The 20,053-nt window shown below is 43.8% G+C and overlaps 1 protein-coding gene across 1 annotated transcript in view; it reads right to left on the bottom strand.

Moving 5' to 3' along the window:
• The window catches only part of ANTXR1 (anthrax toxin receptor 1), a 240,636-nt gene continuing 221,182 nt past the window's right edge, over window positions 600–20,053 (bottom strand). Inside the window, exon 18 of the mRNA XM_003125066.6 lies at window positions 600–4,469. Coding sequence (XP_003125114.3) covers window positions 4,209–4,469 — 261 coding nt within the window. The 3' untranslated portion in view covers window positions 600–4,208. The remainder of the gene's footprint in view (window positions 4,470–20,053) is intronic.

The following is a 20,053-nucleotide window of genomic DNA, read 5'->3' on the forward strand; positions in this document are numbered from 1 at the left end:
ATATGTTGAATGTGGACAGCTAAAGAAGAAATAAGAGTAATCAAAACAGTAAGAAGTTTAGTGGAGGGCGCAAACTAATTGGGAAAAATCTGCTGAATGATAGCCATTTTATGATCAGGGTGTTGAGCACTTGAACAATCTACACTTTATTTTAAAAATTATATTAAAAATTTTTTTGTTTCTTTTTAGGGCAGCACCCACTGCATATGGAGGTTCCCAGTCTAGGGGTCCAATCGGAGCTACAGCTGCTGGCCTACACTACAGCCACAGCAATGCTCCAAGCCGTGTCTGTGACCTATACCACGCCTCATGGCAATGCCGGATCCTTAACCCACTGAGTGAGGCCAGGGATCAAACCCATAACGTCATGGTTCCTAGTCGGATTCGTTTCCGCTTTGCAATGATGGCAACTCCTTAAATTTTTTTTTTTTTTTTTGGCTGCACCCATGGCATATGAAAGTTCCTGGGCTAGAGATGGACTCTGAGCCACAGCTGTGACCCATGCCACAGCTGTAGTAATGCCAGATCCTTAACCAGCTGTGCCACAGCAAGAACTCCTACACTTTATTTGTATAACAAAGAGACAACTAGTAAAAGAATTGATTTTAAGAATTTATTATTTTTTTTAAAAAAAGCAAATTCCAGGGTTTGTCATTGTACACGTTCAGCCCATTCTCCTCTAGCAGGTATAGCAATAACTGATTTTTATAACAATGACTCAGAGGCGTCGAAGATTCATACTGTCTTCTGAATTATCACAGATAGAAGAAAGAATGAGAAGAAGAGCTTAATGTATTTAAAAAATCATATTCTAATTCTTTTAAATTGGTTATCCAAGTATGATAATATAATAGAGCTCAGATAACTAGAAAATGCAGTTGACTAGGACATCCCATTCCCATCTGGTGTGCATTAACAGGCTTTTTACTGGCTATATCTTTATATAGTTTGCAAACTAATTCAACCCATTTTTACACAGCATTAATTGATTTTTGAGTTGGCACCGGATCAAAACTGTTGCTCATTATCTCATCATTATTTTTCTCTAGTTCTTGGATGGATTTCCCTCATGTGACATAGTGTTTGGGCTTTATATGAGACTTCCAGATCACCTCTGGCCATTCTAGTGATATTTACAATAGGTTACCTATGGCCAAATATGTCCACCAACTCTGTTCTTGACTTTGGTAAAAGAGAGCCCTTGTATCTCACCAGAGCATGTGCCCAGCGGCAGGCCAGAAACTGTTTATGAGCTGGTCGTTACCAGAGGTAACCACTCAAGGTTCTTATTAATGCTGTGCAAACAAGGGTCTCGTCACTTCCGTAACTATTTGTACATTTATAAAAGCAATACAGTCATGGGAAAAACCAACAAGCACAGCTTGGTAGAATAACCTGCCATGAAATATCATTGACCTTATAATAATTTACTACAACCGTTCTTTTTATTCACACTGGATAGGAAATGCTTCCATCTAACACATGGAATATGAATATATACAACAGAAAGTTGGCCTTTATTAAAAAAAAAAACTTCATGAGGACAATAACATGGGGGTGGAAAAAAACAAATTTTGTGCAGTTTCCTGATCACAATCATATGTCTGCTACCTTTAACAGGGAATGACATAGGTATTGATCGATTTTACAAACCAGTTAAAGTATTTTCCTGCTTGTAATCACCTACCATTGAAACATTGCTTTTTTCATACTGTAGAGAAGTTTCTCCTTCTCCACTGAAATTCTAAGGAACTAGGGTTGACATGATGAGTCCATTTTAAGGACAAACCCTGTGAATCCCCTTCAAAGTCATTATGTATTTGCAGTTCCCTATTATATCTGAGAGTTCACCAAAACAACATCTTGGAAACTGCACAGGGCTTCTGATTGATGTGTGGTTGAGATTGTTGCATTCTCACCTGATACCTGCCATCTGTTGCACAACAGTGTCAACATCTTGGCGTGTACTTTCCGACGGCTGCAGTGAGCCATGCGGCAGTGGTATGGGGTGGACTGTTTTGTACCGCCAGCAGTCAAAACAGTGGCCAGGGGCTCAACCTCTCTACGCGGTGAGCCCGGGGAACCCATTCGCCTATGGAATGGTTTTCTGGAGTCCAGCAATGTCACTGCAGGTGACCAAGACATTCTGACCTCTGCTTCATGACCCCTGTTTCATGGGGGGACTATTCTAAAGAAGAAGCCTAATATTCTAAAAATAGATAATATAGGTTAGGTTAGGGGGTGGGGGAGGGAGGTTGCTTTCGTAAGCCCTGGAAACCATCTCTGATTTTAGCTCTATGAGAAAGCTGGGACAGTCTCTGGAAGTGGCAGGCTGGGAGGAGGGCTGAGTCCGAGGTACACCTGGAGAAGGGTCAGTATGGCGTTGGCACTGCACATTTAGTGCCTGTGGCTCCCCCACTAAGCCATGCTGCCTAGAGCTATTTTCTCCTGACTGCCCCAGGGTTTCCCCATTCTCCCACACAATCCCTGCTTGATTTGGCTTTCTAAAGTTGGGAGGGTGCTTAGGGTTCATTTATCTCTCAGTTCCGCTGATGAGTGGTGGCTCTTTGGCATTGTGAGTGAAAATTGTGAAGAAATCATTGGGCTCCGTGGAAAAGAGTGCTGTGACTGATGAGCAACGTCTGCCATGGCTACAAGCACTGCTGAGTAGGAAATGCATGCCAGGTTTTATACCTCTGTTCTAAGTAGGATCAAAGAATGAGGTTGGCTTGATGGGTTCCTGAAGGATCTCTGGAGACCACAGCCCAAAGTTTGTATTTATATTCTGCTTTGTTCCTGAAAAGATTTAAGGGTTTGGGGAGTGGAATTTTAAGACCTGTGGAAAGTCGGAGGGGGAGGTAATTTTGAACAGGTTGGTGCAGGAGACCCTAAACAATGGCCTCTGTTTTCACCCTTTGGTGATGAAGCCCAATGTTTAGAAAGTGAGTATAGGGCTTACTGATGACAGGGATTTGGAAAGCCTTGAGGGAGTGGAGTGGTTCCCAGGCACGGTTTGAATTTCAGGTGGCTGATAATATTTGCGAGTATGTTGAAAAGCCAAGGAGAAAAATATTGTATCCACACACACAATGCTTTTTGGGGGGATAAATTCCATATTATGTCAGGACTATTATCTCTCAGCTCTACCTAGAAGTCTCTGGTGCACAACTTGACCAAGAGAGAAAAACAAAATCAGGGAAATTGTGTGACAGGGTTAGTGATACCATTTTGGAAAGATCAACTCATATCTGTCTCTGGAAAACAGGATCCATCCGTCCTCGTATCTCACGTGATTTAAATCGAAGTCAAATCTTGGTTTTTTTTAAAAACATGAATCATTAACAAGTTGCTCTTTGACAATGCCACCGTCTGCTGATTTAGGGACCGTGTTGGGCCAAAGCCAGCCACCTCCAGCTGCTGATGGCTTGTGGGTTTTAGAAACTGTCTGATGCTCCCATCAGTACTTGCCTGTCAATGCACACACCTGATTTCACTTACACAGCAACATGGCAACATACCTTTTCCATCAGTAAACAACAGCCTTCTTCCTCACCTGGACACTGGGAGAATTTGGAAGGAAAATAAGGCATATGTTTTTACTCCTCTGCAAATCCCAGAACATGCTTTTGGATACGTGTCTGATGTTGAGTTCTTGCCACAGTGGGGACCCCAAGCTTTCCCCGGAGTTGTAGACAAAGGGTTTCTCCCTTCCGGGGTGGCACACAGGGGTGAGGATTCCTTGGTTGCTGGGCCAAGGGTCCAGGGTCAAGTGACGGAGGTGGAGTGGAGGAGCGAAGGCAGCATTCAGCAACCCAGCAATGGTATTTCTTATCTGACTCTGCATTTCACCCTCAGAGAAAGGATTTTCTCATTGGTCTCCATGAGACACAATCCCATTTAGAGCATCTCAGCAGTTTCACTGCCTCTGGAACCTTCTAGAGGTGATGGCTGGCTGGCTCTCATTGTGACTGTGGTTGCCTCATCTTTTGTTTTCAGGCAATTCAAAATTTCGATTTCTTTCCGCTGATCACAATTGTTGGTGTATTGGTGTGACAAACCAATTTGCAAAGTGTGTGAACGTTGGTGGGCTTTCTCACCACTCGTTTCCAAAGTGGAAGCCTCCTCTAACTGGAAAGACGGGTCCTAACACCACAGAGGCGCCTCCTCCCCAAAGTTTCTGAGAGAACCCAGAGCTTGAACCGTGGGTTCTAGACAGAAGGCCTAGGAGGAGGTCGGGAGGGGGGTGGTGCCCTGTTGGGAGGGGGAGCCTGAGGAGGAGGGGGGAGGATGGAAGGTGGGGATGGAATTGGAGGGGTGGGGGCGCTGGGTGGTGGGGGCGGGCAGTGGGGAGCAGGGGGTGGTGGGGTGTATATGGGGGCAGGAGGCGGCGAGGTGGTGTGGTAGGCGTTGTTTAGGGGGTACTTGGCGGGTGGATTGTTCTTGACTCTGGTGAAGTTGATGCAGCGACCCTGGAAGAGAATCAGAGAGAAGAAACCATGAGCTGACGCTTGCCAGGGGCTTATAACAGGGCAGGTGGGAGGTGCCGGGGTGGCCTGAAAGAAACATGAAGAAGGCCGACATCACGTCTCTGTCAAGGCTCTACCAGCAACAGAACTCGACACCACATAAGCTCCCCATTTCCTTTTCCTGGGCTCACTGTGCTGCAAGATTATTTGTTCGATTTCATTTTTCCTGGAGTCTCTCTCTCTCTCAAGAGAAGGGGCTTTGGTTGAGGGGGTCCCTCTTCTTCCAGATGCTGCTGCACCTGCCCAGGCGCCCTGAGAGTCTCAAGAAATTCAACCTGGGGACCTTTAATTGCAAAGCAGGCATCTACCCTGAATTCTGCTTTCCCCCCACAATTCCTGGGGACCTGACCCGACCATGCAGGGTAGATACCTGGAACCCCCAGAGCAGCATCGTGAAAGGCCAGAATCTGAAGCCAGCCCTGGGTAGCCCTTTCTCCCCTGAGGCACCACCTCTCTGCTCTCCAGAATCACAGCCCCAACATCCGCACACCCCTCACAGATACTCTAGTCTCAGCAAGCACCTTCTGCTCAGCCCTGGGCTCTGCAAGGGACAGAAGGGACTCACCCCTTCACAAAGTTCCCCTTCTGGTGTGTGGACCCCTTCATCTTTCCCTTACGACCCTCCCTGCCTGCCTACGGAGGGGATCCTCCCAGCCTTGCGGGGGCCCTGGCCTTTTTTGAACTTCGCAGGCTGATGGGGGCATCTTCTTCTCCCTACGGTGTTGCTGTCAGAATGCTGACAGCATCCCTCCAGGGGAGGCCGGGGCCGGGCCACCCCTCTGAGGCCGCCCTGCCCCTTTTCCACGCCTGCTCATTTTAACCTGATTTTCACCCAATGCAGGCATTATACTGGGGCTGGGGAGGAGTGTGGGATTTTGCCTGGCTTCACCCTTCAGGATGGACATTGATCCTGTGGTGTCCAACCTGCACGGGATTTGCCCAGAGAGGCCAGGGTTTCCCTTTCCAGGCCTTTTGCGGAAAAGCCTGAGGGGGATTGAAGAGGGCGAGGCTGAGGTGTTTAAGGACCAGTGACCTGTAGGACAAGAGAGAAATACAAATGTGAGATCTGAGACTCGGCTTGGGGACTGAGTCATGGCAGGGGCATGATGCATGTTTGTGGGAGCCGGTGGGGGCCGAGAAAAGCTTTCCTCACACGGGGAAAACCCCGCTCATCCTTCGGTCCTGAGTCAGGTCCCTTCTCTCCTCACCCCTTTCCTCCCTCCCAGAGCTCTTTAGTCGTGCTCCACACCACACATGAAGCCTGCATACGGTAACGGTTTCTTCTGCTTGGCTCCCTGACTAGATGAGAAACTTCTGGAAGGCAGTGACCTTGTTTCCTCCTTTGCTGCTCCACTGTTGGTTTGGGAATCACAATGCCATATTTTAATGCCAGCACCCCATTTGCTCCAAGCTTGCATTTCATGAGATGAAACCAGGACCTAACCTCCTTAGGTTCTGACTGGGGTCCATGAACAGCAGAAATCAGCTCCCATCTTCTTGCTGCATTGCCCACAACTCCCAGATCATGGTCCAACTTTCACCAGTTAAGTCAATTTTGTGACCCAGTATCGCGAATTCCCATTTGTCCAAGCGGCCCTCTAAGGCTCGGTTGCAGTTTATTCATGATCCTGGATAAAGCGCTCTCCTCCTAGATGTCAAAGTCCTAACGATGACCACCCGTGAGAAGTTCCTGTAAGGGGCAACTCAGAGCTGGGATTTACTGTACTGCATACTCCGTTCTTTATTCCTAGAAAAATGCCCTGTCAGACCAAGAGACTAGAGCGAACCATTTCCTTTAAAAATGAAGGAAAATTCCGATCCTGGGGAAGGAGCTGCTGGTGCCTGGGGTCGAGATCCCATATGGCTTCAGAGTTCCTTCAAGCCTGGCCATCCCACAGCCCTCTCCCTCTGTTTAGGGATCAGTGATGGGGAGCTGGGGCCATAGAGGAGGTGACTCAATCCTGAAGCCTGTTTACTTATTTCACACAATTGTAACTCTAATATTTTGACCAAAGATAAAATCAGGAGCTCCCAGCCTTCTTTTACCAGTACTTCTGTTCATAATCCACATTAGGCTTCCTAAATGTCTTCAAGAAGATCTGAAAGGGGGAGGAGTTCCCACTGTGGCACAACAGGATTGGTGGTGTCTTGGGAGCGCTGGGACATAGGAGGTTTGATTCTCCACCTGGCTCGGTGGGTTAAGGATCTGGTGTGGCCACAGCTATGGCTTAGGTCGAGACTGTGGCTCGGATGTGATCCCTCGCCCGGGAACTCCATATGCTGTGGGGTGGCCAGGAAAAAAAAAAAGAAAGAAAAACAGCTGAAAGGGGAGATCTCTTGTGGCACAGTGGGTTAAGGATCTGGCGTTGTCACTGCCTGAGGCTTGGGTTGCTGTTGTGGCACAGGTTTGATCCCTGGCCCAGGAACTTCCACATGCTGTGGGTGCAGCCAAAAAAAAAAAAAAAAAAAAAATCTGAAAGGATTCATAGATGATCTTTCATATCTGTCAGCTGAAGATGGAGTAAAAGGGGACAGAGTGGGGTGGGCGTAGGAGCAAGGTGGGAGAAAGACCTTTCTAGATCAGCTCTTCCCCAGCTGCCATCACAGCCAGAGCAGCGGAAGGGCAGGGGTGGCGGGGTGGGGGAGAAGCAGAGAGCACCCCTTCCTGAAGCCAGTGACACCCCAGGGATTCCCCATGGCCACCTTCTCCAGATCACAGGTTGTGGTTCATTACAGACCCAGCACGTTAGCACTGAGTACTGCAGCCCTGAGCCAGAGGGGAGGGGGCAAGCTCACTGCCTCTGCCCCACCCCCATCAAGTGACACCCCACTGCATGACAGGGGGTAGGGGTAGTGCACCACCTGCCACATACAGTCTTGATGAGGATTAACTTAATCAGTGTCGGTGCAGGGCTTGGACCGGTGCCTGGCACATTGTACTTGGTACATGAAAAGGAGTCTAGGTGGGAAACATGCTCAGACATCATAATGTCCTTGTCCAAGGGTAAAGTCGAGCTGGAGGTGGTAGCAGGTTTTCTGACTCCTGGTTTAGTGCCTTCTGGGCAAGCTGCTGGCTAGAACCACCACACTCCTCACCTGGTTTCTAGGATAAAACTGGTTTATGGGGAAAAAATGTAGCATGGGACAAGTGACCAGAGCTGCTCCCAGAGCCTGTTCTTTTCCACACCCTCTTCTACCCTCTAACTCTTTCTTATAGGACACACAGTTGACTGGTGATGCATTTACACAGACTTATCATCCTGAAAAGAAGATGCAAACACTGCATAAACAATCCCGGGGGGTAAGTTACAGTAAGACGCAATTAGGACTTCAGGGAGGGGTGTGGCTACAAATTAAGGTCCTAAAACCTGGAGCCAAAGAAGCCAACACAAACACTGTAATACTTAGACCATATAATTGGCCCAAAGATCAGTTTACACGACATCATTTTTTTTGCTTGCGAGAGGATAATAGAAAGGCCAGATGTTCTCAGTGTCATATATGCCAGCAAATCTGCACCAGTGTTTGGTTAAAAGGTTGCCAGGACAATTGGAGCACTTAGTTCCTATGCTGGTCTTTGTAACCAGTTTAATTCTTTGCAGTATTGTTTTTGGGCAATTTGATTCAGGTCCAGTATTTGGCTTTGACCTCAGTTTACCTCGGCTTGCTCATCTGCAAAGTATAAATGCCAATTATTTTCACACATTAGCAACAAAATGTTCTGATTAAATTTTAACAAGAAGATGCAGCAATATCTATTGCTAAGTGGTGGCTTAGCAGAATGCTAGGAGGTGTTCTTCTTGGGCTGAAAAATGCCACTTTGATTTGACTGAATGTAACGGAGGTGGGAGGATTATTAGAAATGTCTAGGATGATTAGACATCATCCACTTTATTTATTATCAAAACCCCATGAGCTAGGTCAGAGTTCCCACTGTGGTGCAGTGGGTTAAGGATCTGGTGTTGCTGCTGCTGTCATGTAGGTTGCAGCTGCGGCTTGGATTTGATCCCTGGCCTGGGAAATTCCATATGCTGCGGGTGCAGCCAAAAAAACACCCCATGAGCTAAGTATTATTTTCTTCATTGTATTGAAGGGCTCAGACCTATTTAAATTAAGTGCCCAAGACACATTGTGCTTGTAAATTGTAGAAGTAGGATTAAGAATTAGATCTGCTTGCCTTAAGCTCTTTTCTCCCTTTTTACTGTATTATCCTGAATTTACAAAAAGTGCACTCAAAGTGTAAGTAATGCCACAAAGCACTTGTGGATGGTATCACACAATGTAGCACTTGGGCACAATCCATCAGCTCTTGACATAGCTGTCAAGTCAAGAGATCTTTCCAGGGAGTTTCCTAGTGGCCTAGTGGTTAAGGATCTAGCATTGTCACTCCTGTGGCCTGGTTTCATCCCTGGCCTGGATGGGAATTTCCATAACCCATGAGTACATCAAAAAAAAAAAAAAAAAAAAAAAAAAAAAAAGAAAGATGTTTCCAAAATGTAAGTCTGGTCAAGTCACTCCCCAAGTAAACATCTTTCAGTCGTTCCCCATCATTTAAAAAAATAAAATCCAAATGTTTCCCTTTAATACCATATGTGGCCCTTTGTGATCTGGTCCTTGCTTACATCTTTCAATTAAATTCTTGCTCTTTTATTGCAGGCTGCCAGCCCAGTCCCTCCTAAGCCCTCCATAAATACTTGTTTAATGAAGACTCTTGTCTACTACTTGTACTCTTCTCAGTATAAACCTCGCTCCCCAATGGGTGGATGAATGTCTCTGAGGTGCATTTGGGTCTTCTCCTTTTGAGATCTTTGTAAGCAGGTTCAAGTTTAACCTGGCACTCAACAGAAGGTCAACTCTGAGGGTCTCTGAGATGGAGCAGACTTCCTAGAAAGCTCAGATTTCCCCTGCAAGTTTAGGATCAAAGGCCCATGAGCTCATGGCTGTGGGGTTACATTTCTTCACTCACCCCCTGATGGCCCCTTTGCACATTCTCTAGAGGATTAGGCTAAGGGTGGCAGGAGTTCTCTGTGCTCCCCTTGATTTCCACACTTGAAATGTTGACATGCTACCTTTAAAAAAATACCTCGGGAGTTCCCATCATGGCTCAGTGGAAACAAATCCAACTAGTATCCATGAGGATGCAGGTTCGATCCCTGGTCTTGCTCAGTGGGTGAGCGACCCGGCGTTGCCGTGAGCTCTGAGGTAGGTCACAGATTTGGCTAGTTTCCCGTGTTGCTGTGGCTGTGGCTGTGGCTGGCAGCTGTAGCTCTGATTTGACCCTTAGCCTGGGAACTTCCATATGCAGCGAGTACAGCCCTAAAAAGCAAAAACCAAAAATAAAATAAAAAAAAAAAACACACCTTTTTTTTGGTTCACTTTTCATGGATGTATCAAAGGAGTACTCTACCTAAACTGGAGGGGAAACACTCTGAAACGACCATGGTATAGTCAGGATGAAAGATCTTATCGACCAGCTTCTGGCTTCTTCCCAGCTTTGAGTTGCAGACACTGATGGTCCAAGGAGAGCAGACAGGAAACTGGGGGTGTGGGACTGTGGTCTGTCTTTCCTGCGGCCCTGGGCTGGGAGGCAGAGTGCTGCCTCCAGTTCTGCCTCTAGCATATTCATTAGGAAATCCTGAGTCCCTTTCTCTCCTTGGGCCTCAGCTTCTTTATCTGTGAAACAAAATTGCTGTGCCAGCTAGATGCCATTCAAGGGCCTTTCAGCCCTAGGATTTAAAAATTCTATCACTGTTCAAATTGTTTGGCAACCCTGTAACATGGATACTTTAATCTGAATTCTTTAGGGGCAGCCAGTTTGCACATCTTTTTATACCACTTAGCTTGGCTAAGTCTTTGCCTTGCATATTTTCCAGTGGGTCATTAGATTTGCAAAACAATCATAAACTGAACTTTCAGAATTGGATTCTCCATGGTCTTTTGTTACCATGGTAAAGAGTCAAGCTTGCCTGAGAATTCTGAATTTGGGTTTGTGGGCTGATGGGGGAGATGTGAGAATCGCTGAGGGCTGATTGTGTTCGAAAGACTTGCCAGTGGTGAGCTCATGTTGTGCTGAGTGTCATAAAACATCTGTTTGGGTACCAGGAGCCCTCCACGGTGAGGGAGCTGGCCTTCAGGGATGGTTAAAAATATGCCATGGCTTCCACCAATGAAACCAAATAGTTTCCTATGAACAGAGGTCACTTAAGGAAATTGGATTTCACAGGAAAAATATTAAGATAATCGGATGGAAAAAGTAGAACGTGTCCGCCAAGTTTCTTCTGACAAATACCTTTACTTTCTGGCCTAGTTCTCCCCATGGATTGTCTTGTTTGGAGGTATTTCTCAGGTTCCAAATGGATTCAGTTTTCAGAGTTTGTTTTATGTCAGTTGTTTAGAATGAGGAGCATAATTTCTAGCTTACATCACTCTCGTAAATGGGGGGTGGTGCTCAAACTAGACCACAAAAGCTCATGGGCGTGTTGAAGCAACTGACCTAATTCTGCTGATGTAGGTGCTCTGGTGATAAATGAAAGTCATGAACAATGAATGGAGGGAGGGCTGGATCGGATGACTCACTCGTGCCTTTCTCCTGTCCCATTCCCTTCATTTGTTAAGTCTCTTGTGCAGGCACCCTTTTGATAAATGCCTTTTGAGTGCCCGCCCTGTCCCAGATACCTTACCAGGTGCTGCAGACAGTGCTGAGCAACCGAACACAAAAACATAGAGTCCAGAATTGGAGACAGACAGCAGTCAAACGATCCCACAAATAAATGGGCCCCAGCACCAGATCTGTGCTCTGTGACACTGGCCTCGGCCATAATTGCCTAGACCAGGGGATGGATCCCTAATCTGAGGCAGACCAGTCAGATCCTCTCTTTGGGGAGTTTGCAGGCACTCAATCAATTAAGGCTGGTCCCTTGAATAGAGGGGATGTAAGTGGAAATCCCCACAATCAGGGAGAAGCAGGTTCAGATTCTTTTTCTTAAAGATTTCTCTCATCCATTCATTCCTCCACACCCTCGTCGTTGCTCATCTTCTATAACTTCAGCCCCTAAGTAAACCAGGCTTCCTACTTTCAGCCTTTCTCTTTTCCAGTGATATTTTGGTTTCCATATACACACCCACATATAAAAGAAAGTGCATGCACATAGATATACATATGTGTTCATGCACATGGGTACACAGAGGTATGTATATATAAGATGTATATATATTCCTGTATATGTAACAATTTATAGGTTTCTGTACATAAACATATACACATACATACACCTAGACAACATTTAATGTTGTCTTCCTACTTCAACTCTTCCATGTCTCCCCACCTTCTATAGGAAAATATCCAGGTTTCTCAGCACGAATCGGCCTGGCTCCCGTGATATTTCTTTACACCATTCCAAATTATTTTCTTTTTTTGAACCCCACACTTCGACTTTGGTCCATCATTTGAAATGAAGACACCATGCTCTGGCTTCTCATTTAACAGCATTCCTTCAGAGGCCCAAGTCAAGGGCAGGGACAAAGTGGCACTGAGGTACCTGTCCTGCCTTCCTCCTCTTTCTCAAAGCTGGAGCGGAGGGCAAAGAGAAGGGTGTGTTGTGAGTGCTGATGCCAGAGTCCTTCTCAACCCCCTTTTCACCGCCACACACTCGCCCTGCCTATAAACCTCATATCATAGCCTGCCTTTTATGTGCTGTTCATGGAAAAGAATCCAAGGTCAATTCCTTTCGTTATTTGATTCATTTTGCTGACACACATGCTGGCACCCTCTCCATAATAACCTCTTTGGATGCCAGAACTGAGGGTAAGATGAAAGCACGAAGGAAATATTTGGGAACAGAAGGAAACTAGAAGAATGAAAGAGTAGAAAGAAAAATGATACATTTTTAGTGGGACACGTGTAAACACAGGATTTGTTAAGAACTACTACGGAGATAAGACTTATTTAAGAACAAAATCCCCCCCTTTTAGCTGATTACAAAGTTCTGCCTTTTCTTTGTGGAAAATTTGAAAAATGCCCAAAGGAAGGAGGAAGAAGAGGAGGGGAGAATTTCATGATCACACTCTGAGAGTTAACATGTGCACATCCTTTCAGATCACACACACACACACACACACACACACACACACACATACACACACACGCACACTGGTTGGTGCATGCATTTACAAAAAGGGATGTCCTGTATCAAAAATTTTTTAATAAAATGTGGTAATCATTGCTCCCCCCACTATTTCTATTATTATTATTATCATATTGTTGCTTTTTAGGGCCACACCCACGACATATGGAGGCTCCCAGGCTGGGGGTCGAATCAGAGCTACAGCTGCTGGCCTACTCCACAGCCACAGCAACGCAGGATCCGAGCTGCATCTACGACCTACACCACAGCTCACGGCAACGCCGGATCCTTAACCCACTGAGCGAGGCCAGGGATCAAACTTGCGTCCTCATGGATGCCAGTCAGATTCGTTTCTGCTGAGCCACAAGGGAATTCCTGAGCCACAATGGGAACTCCAGAATTATTAGTTTCTTAAAAGCAAGAGAAAATTCTCTCAAGATCTTTCTGGACATGCTGTTTCTCTCTGGGGACTTTAAGTTTTGCCACAGATATTGACCTATTCAGATTTTGTACTTTTTCTTGAATCCATTTTCATAATTTATCCTTTCTTAGAAAGTCATTCATTTCATTAAGATTTTTTAAATCATCTGCATGGATCTATCCTTTGTACACAGACAATTCTGACAGTTAAACAGATCTCTTTATTTGTGATGATACTCTTTTGTCATTATTAATATTATACATATTTACATGTTATGACTTTTATTTGACTTTCAAAGATTTGTCAATGATAACGGTATTACCAAAGATATATTTTTTAGGACTGCACCTGTGGCATATGGAAGTTCCTGGGTCAAGTGTTGAATCAGAGCTGCAGCTGAGGCCAACGCCACAGCCATGGCAGTGCCAGATCCAAGCTGCATCTGCAACCTATGCTGGATCCTTAATCCACTGGGCAAGGTCAGAGATAGAACTTCTATCCACACAGAGACAACAGTGAGTCCTTAACCTGCTGAACCATAATGGGAACTCCTCCAAAGAAATTTTTTAAGACTTATTTTTCAGTTTTACCTTTTTTCTTGGTTTTCATTAATTTGTTCTTATATTTATAGAGTCCTTCCTTGTTTTTCTTGTAGATTTGTTTCATATTCTTTTCTAAATTTGAATGTTTAGCTCCTTTGCTTTCATTTTTTTCCTTTTTAATGAAAAAAATTAAGGCTATAATTTTTCCAATTCCCATAGGTTTTTATTGTGGTGTTCCAACTGTCATTATTTTGTAGAATCCCAGTAACTGTCGTTTTCATTTCCTCTTAGACTCAACAGTAATTTATGAGAGTATTTTAAAACTTCTAAGGGCTTTTAAAAGAAGTGTTTAATCCCTTATTGTTAACTTCCAATTATGTTTTTTGCTTTTGTTTTTTTTTTTGTCCTTTTTTTTTTTTTTTAAGGGCCGTACCCACTACACATGGAGGTTCCCAGGCTAGGGGTTGAATCGGAGCTGTAGCTGTTGGCCTATGCCAGGACCAAAGCAACGCCAGATCATTAACCACTGATCTAGGCCAGGGATGGAACACACAACCTCATGGTTCCCAATTGGATTCCTTTCCGCTGCACCACAATGGGAACTCCTGCTTTTGTTTTTGTGGTGGTGATGTCGTGGCAAAACCATCGCCTGTAAAAATTATACTTTCTCTTCTTTTTTTCAGGTATTCTTTGTTGCCTAATTATAGTCATTTTTTACAAATTTTAAAAACAATGTGAATTTTCTACTTGATGGGTGCCCTGTTAAGTAAGTGTCCATAAATTATTTGTCTTAGATTAGCCTCTGTATCTTTAATTTTCTTTTTCTATCAGCTTGATCTGTTGAAGTCTAGGAGTGGTTTGAGTTTATTAACTCCTTTACACCCCAATTTTAAACAATTGTCTTTGCTCAAATTTCACTTTACTGCTTAGTCATTGGGCCACCCAAGAACAGGCCTCTCCTAGAGAAGTCTGGCCAGAAAGAATATCTTCTGTTCCAAAGAATTCTCTCCTTGTTTGGTGGCAGACTGTCTGCAGGAATGGCTGCCATCGATCCCTTCCCTCTAGGGGGCCTGAGCCCTGCTTCCTGGTGAAGAAGGAGTTGATTTTCCACTCCCTTAAATCTGGGTTGTGATGGTTTTGAATAATGGAATATGACGGAAGTGACGTCATACTAGCTTTGAGATGGGCATTAAGAAGCCTGGAAGTTTTCGCTTCTTGTTTTTGGTGCCCTGAGACTCCGTGTAAGAGGTCTAGGCCGTTCTGCTGTAGCGGGGGTACACATGGAGGAGCACTGAGGACAGATAGGTGAGTGATGAAGCCCTATTGGACATCTAGCCCAACCTGCCTCTGAAGGCTCCAGCCCGAGCTGCCATCTGACTGCAGCTTCATGAGAGACCAGACCCCACATGAGCATTAGACAGGCGAGTTAGGTCAACTCACAGAACTGTGAGAGAAATAGCAAATTATTATTTTCAACCACTATGTTTTTATTCACTTATTTATTTTATTATACACGTTTCAGGAGTACAACATTATAGTTCAACATCTGTCTACACCTCAGAGGGATCACCACCACGAGCCTAGTTACCATCCATCGCCATAGAATTGACTCCCTTCACCCTTTTTGTCCATGCCCTGACTTCTTTCCACTCTGGTAACCTCTAATCTGGTCTTTGTAGCTATGAGTTTTTGTTTTATTTTGTTTGTTTGTTGTTGTTTAGGTTTCACGTAACAGTGATAACATACAGTAGTTATTTTTCTGTAATTTGCTAAGCCTAATACCCTCAAGGTTCAGCCATGTTGTTTTAAATGGCAGGATTTCATTCTTTTTTTTTGGTGGCTGATCAGTATTCCAATACAAATATATATGTCTGTACATACACACATCTCTTTTATCCATTCATACACTGATAAACACTTAGGCTTCTTTCATATCTTGGCTATTAGAAAAATGCTATAATGAACATGTGGGGGATATATCTTTCTGATTTAGTGTCCAGATATGGAATAGATGGGTCACATGGGAGTTCTATTCTTAATTTTTTGAGGAATCTCCATACTGTCTTCATAGTGGCTACACCAATTTATAGTTCCACTAGCAGTGTATGAGGGTTTCCTTTTCTCTACATCCTCTCCAATGTTTGTTATTCTTTTTCTTTTGATAATAGCCATTCTAACAGCTGTGAGGTGATATCTCATTGTGGCCATCTGTATGTCTTCTTTGGAAAAAGGTGATATCTCATTGTGGCTTTGATTTGCATTTCCCTGATAACTAGTGATATGTCTCTTGGCCATCTGCATGTCTTCTTTGGAAAGATGTCTCTTCTTCTTCTTCTTTTTTTTTTTAAACTTTTTAGGGCCACACCCAAGAAATATGGAAGTTCCCAGGCTAGGGGTCAAATCCATGCTGCAGCTGCCAGCCTATACCACAGCCACAGCAACGCCAGATCCAATCCACATCTGCAGCCTCCACTGCAGATCATGGCAACACCAGCTTTTTAATCCACTGATCGAGGCCAGGGATAGAACCTGCATCCTCATGGTTACTACTCAGTTTCATTACCACTGAGCCATGACAGGAATTCCCTCTGCCCATTTTTAAAATCTCTTTTTGTTGTTATTTTTGTTGTTGTTGTTGCATTGTATGAATTCTTTATATCTTTCGGATATCAACCTCTTACTGGACACATGGTTTACAAATATCTTCTTTCATTCAGTAAGTTGCCTTTCTTTTTAGGGCTGCGCCTGTGGCATAGGGAAGTTCCCAGGCTGGGGGTTGAATCAGAGCTGAAGCTGCCAGCTGGCACCACAGCTACAGCAATTCTAGATCTAAGGCACAATGGGAATGCCACCGTTTAATGGCTTATTACAGAACAATACTGAAATAAGTGGCAACTCCTCTCTTTGCCTAGTAGGATCATTCCTGGTTTGTGGAGCTGAGCATAGGAGTTATTGTGGGTTTCTCTCTCTCTCTCTCTTTTTTTTTTGACTCTGAACTTGGCACCCTTCAAAGGTGTTGGTAGGGATCCCAATATGTGCTCTACCCATTGCCTGATTGTTTAGTCTTCACTTCCAGAATCCAAGGGCCCCAGGAGAAAAATAAGCTCTCTGGATGACAGAAAGATATAACCCCACAGGAAAACCATCACAAATTTCCCTTTTTATTCTCTTGATATTACCCTGCACTATTCATTATGAAATGTAGGCTGTTTTGGTGATGAGAAAAGGCTGCATTGGAAGAGGACTGGCAAGATGTTGCAATACTGAAAGGATTTTGCCTGCTGACATTATTTGGGCAAGCCTACTTATATGAGCTGGGCCTGAGACATCCTATTACCTACTCCCATGCTGCCAGTGGGGAGCTCAAGGTTGAAAGGTCTCCCTAGCTTCTATAGTCAAGTGAGACACATACACTCCAGGTGCCATTCCAACCTGAAAGTCTTTAAACGTATTTTAATAAGCACTCTGAGAGGGAGGAAACACAGTAAGATAAAGTAGTCTTGCCAACCAAATGTGGATGAATAAACTATGTCCTAAGATTCCATGAAAGGCTTCTCGGAGCCCATGTCTACCCCATGCCTAAAGTTACAATGAATTACCTGTCATACAAATGAATGTATTAGAATGTAAGTATTAGAATGTCATACAGACTAGGTCACTTTGCTGTACAGCAGAAATTGACAGAACAATGTATATCAACTATAATAAAAAAAAAAGAATGTCATACAAATAAATGTAGTAGAAGGACACACTCTGATGGCTCCTTTGGCATGTCAATATGTCATTGCAGTCAGCAAAGGCAAAGACACACACAGTGACATAAGGAATCATTTTACAAGTGAAACTTCCCCAGTGGATGCTTAACTATCCTCTTTATGTCTCATCATTATATAAAGGCTTGGCATATATGTCTGCAATGTGTCTAATTCGGACAAATCTTAAAAAAAATAAGAAAATAGGATTGGTGAAATGAGATCCAGGAAAAGTGATTGATGGCCAAAGTGTTGTCAGTGGGGACAGGCTCTCAAAATTCAGACTTTTCATGGTAGCAAGACAAAGATATATGCAGAGATTCCATGAGTTGTACACTTTAAAGGTGGAATTAAATGAAAACATTTGCTGATTGAAGAAGAAGCAAATAGTGCTGATGGGTCTGGCCTGGGGCAGCAGAAATATTGTTTTCTTAGCTTTGCTCTTCTAAAAACCAGTCTTTGGTCCTGACCACCCTCTCTTCTTTGGTGGTGTTAAGTTCAATGTACTCTTCCTGGGTCCTGCTAAGCAGTGCAGCAATTATTTCTCCAAAAAGCCTGGTTTTAATTGACATTTTGGATGAGCTTCAGTAGTAATGTTGCTTTCGTGCACTTTTCTAAGATTTAAGAAAAACACCGTGGTGTGGTCATGCTGAGTGAGTGAAAGTCTGACCCAGGATGAACTAATTTTATTCAGAGCTCTCCTCTCCATTTCTCTCTTCCAGTTAATGGTCCTGAAGATATTGTCCCTGTCCTTGTCCATGAGCCCAGTTAAATGGCTCTGACTTCTTAGCGCTATCATTAATATAGTCTTTCTATTTATTATTTTATTTATGTAGAGGTATTTGTCCTAAATAATTGGTGCCAGAAAATAAACTGAGATTGCTTAGCTAAGAGCATTATTTAGCTTGGATATGATATGTAAAATTATGAAATTACTTATTCACTGGGTGCAGAGCTCTGGCCTCATCCTGCTCCATAATATACAAGCTATGGATGAAAGTTTGTTTTCTTCTTTTGCACAATGTGAGGAATCACATCTTTAGGGTTAGTTCTTTTCCCATGCCTGTAGCTATCAAAGTGCTTTCCTCAACCATTTCCACTAAGATCAGGAACAAGACAAGGATGTTGACTCTCATCGCTGTTATTCAACATAGTTTTGGAAGTCCTACTCATGACAATCAGAGAAGAAAAAGAAGTAAAAAGAATCCAAACTGGAAAAGAAGTAAAACTGTCATGGTTTTCCGATGACATGATACTATACCTAGAAAATCCCAGAAATTCTACCAGAAAACTATTAGAGCTCATCAGCAAATTTGGTAAAGTTGCAGGATACAAAATTAATGCACAGAAATCTCTTGCATTCCTATACACTAACAATGAAAGATCAGAAAGAGAAATTAGGAAACAATCCCATTTACTATTTCATCAAAAAGAATAAAATATCTAGGAATAAACCTACCTAAAGAGACAAAAGATTTATACACTGAAAACTATAAGATGCTGATGAAAAATCAATGACCCAAATAGATGGAAAGATATACCATGCTCCTGGGTTAGAAGAATCAAGATTGTCAAAATGACTGTATTACTGAAGGCCATCTACAGATTCAGTGAAACCCCTAACAAGTTACCAATGGCTTTCTTCACAGAATTAGAACAAAAATTTTAAAACTTCCATGGAATCACAAAAGACCCCAAATAGCCAAAGCAATCTTGAGAAAGAAAAGCACAGCTGGAGGCATCAGGCTCCCTGACTTAAGACTATACTACAAACATGTGCTTTTAGACTGGAATGAATCTAGGGCAGGAGGAATCAAGACACATGACTACTTAAAGAGATGGCCACCAGTAAATATTTGAGAATTTGCTTTGGGTCCCAATATGTCCTTGCTCCCACCACTCTCTTCCAGCTTTCCATGTCTCTCTTTTAAACTGCCTCAGAATTTTAGTGCCCTCCAACTGGCCTTCCTAGAGAAAGGCTCTGTATATACCCATGCTTCCTTCTAATCAAAACTTTCTTGTCCTGTGTCCCTCTCTCTTTCAGTCTTTCTCTGGGCTTTCTATAGGACAAATCTCTAATTTGATTCACAAGCCGGATCCGCTAGGATGGTTTATTCTTTAATAGGCACTTTCCATACCATAACAGAAATGTCTAATTCTCCCACATCCATTTTCACTTTTTTCCTTCAGCACTAGGACCTGGAGTTTCACGGGGCACATGACTTGGTAATGACTACATTTCCCGGCCTTCTTTGCATAAAGTTGGTTCAAGAGGTGGTGAGGCTGACCTGTGCGGTGGCATGGATTTGCAGGTGGGTGTGGCTTCCTTTGCATCGAGGTGTAACCATGGAGCCTAAATTCTGATCAGGTGAATGTGAGCAGAAGTGATGAGTGCAAATTCTAGGTTGTGCCTTAAAATGAAGGGGCATACCCTTCCCTTTTCCTTTCTTGGACTGTGCAGAAGAGAGCCACATTCAGGGAATGGTGAAGAAACAAGAGAGAAGGAGCCTGGTCTCCTGACAGCATGGAGCCACTACATTGACCTTTGATGGCTCATCCTCAGAAGGTTACATGTGAGAAAAAAAAGGTGTAATATTTTGGGATTTTGCTAGATCAACTGAACTCAATTAAATTACCTTGATAATGTAACCCCTAAAGGGAACCTCCTGAGACAGTGTTTTACGCTAAA

Source organism: Sus scrofa, chromosome 3, assembly GCF_000003025.6.
Source record: "Sus scrofa isolate TJ Tabasco breed Duroc chromosome 3, Sscrofa11.1, whole genome shotgun sequence".
Lineage (NCBI taxonomy): Eukaryota > Metazoa > Chordata > Mammalia > Artiodactyla > Suidae > Sus > Sus scrofa.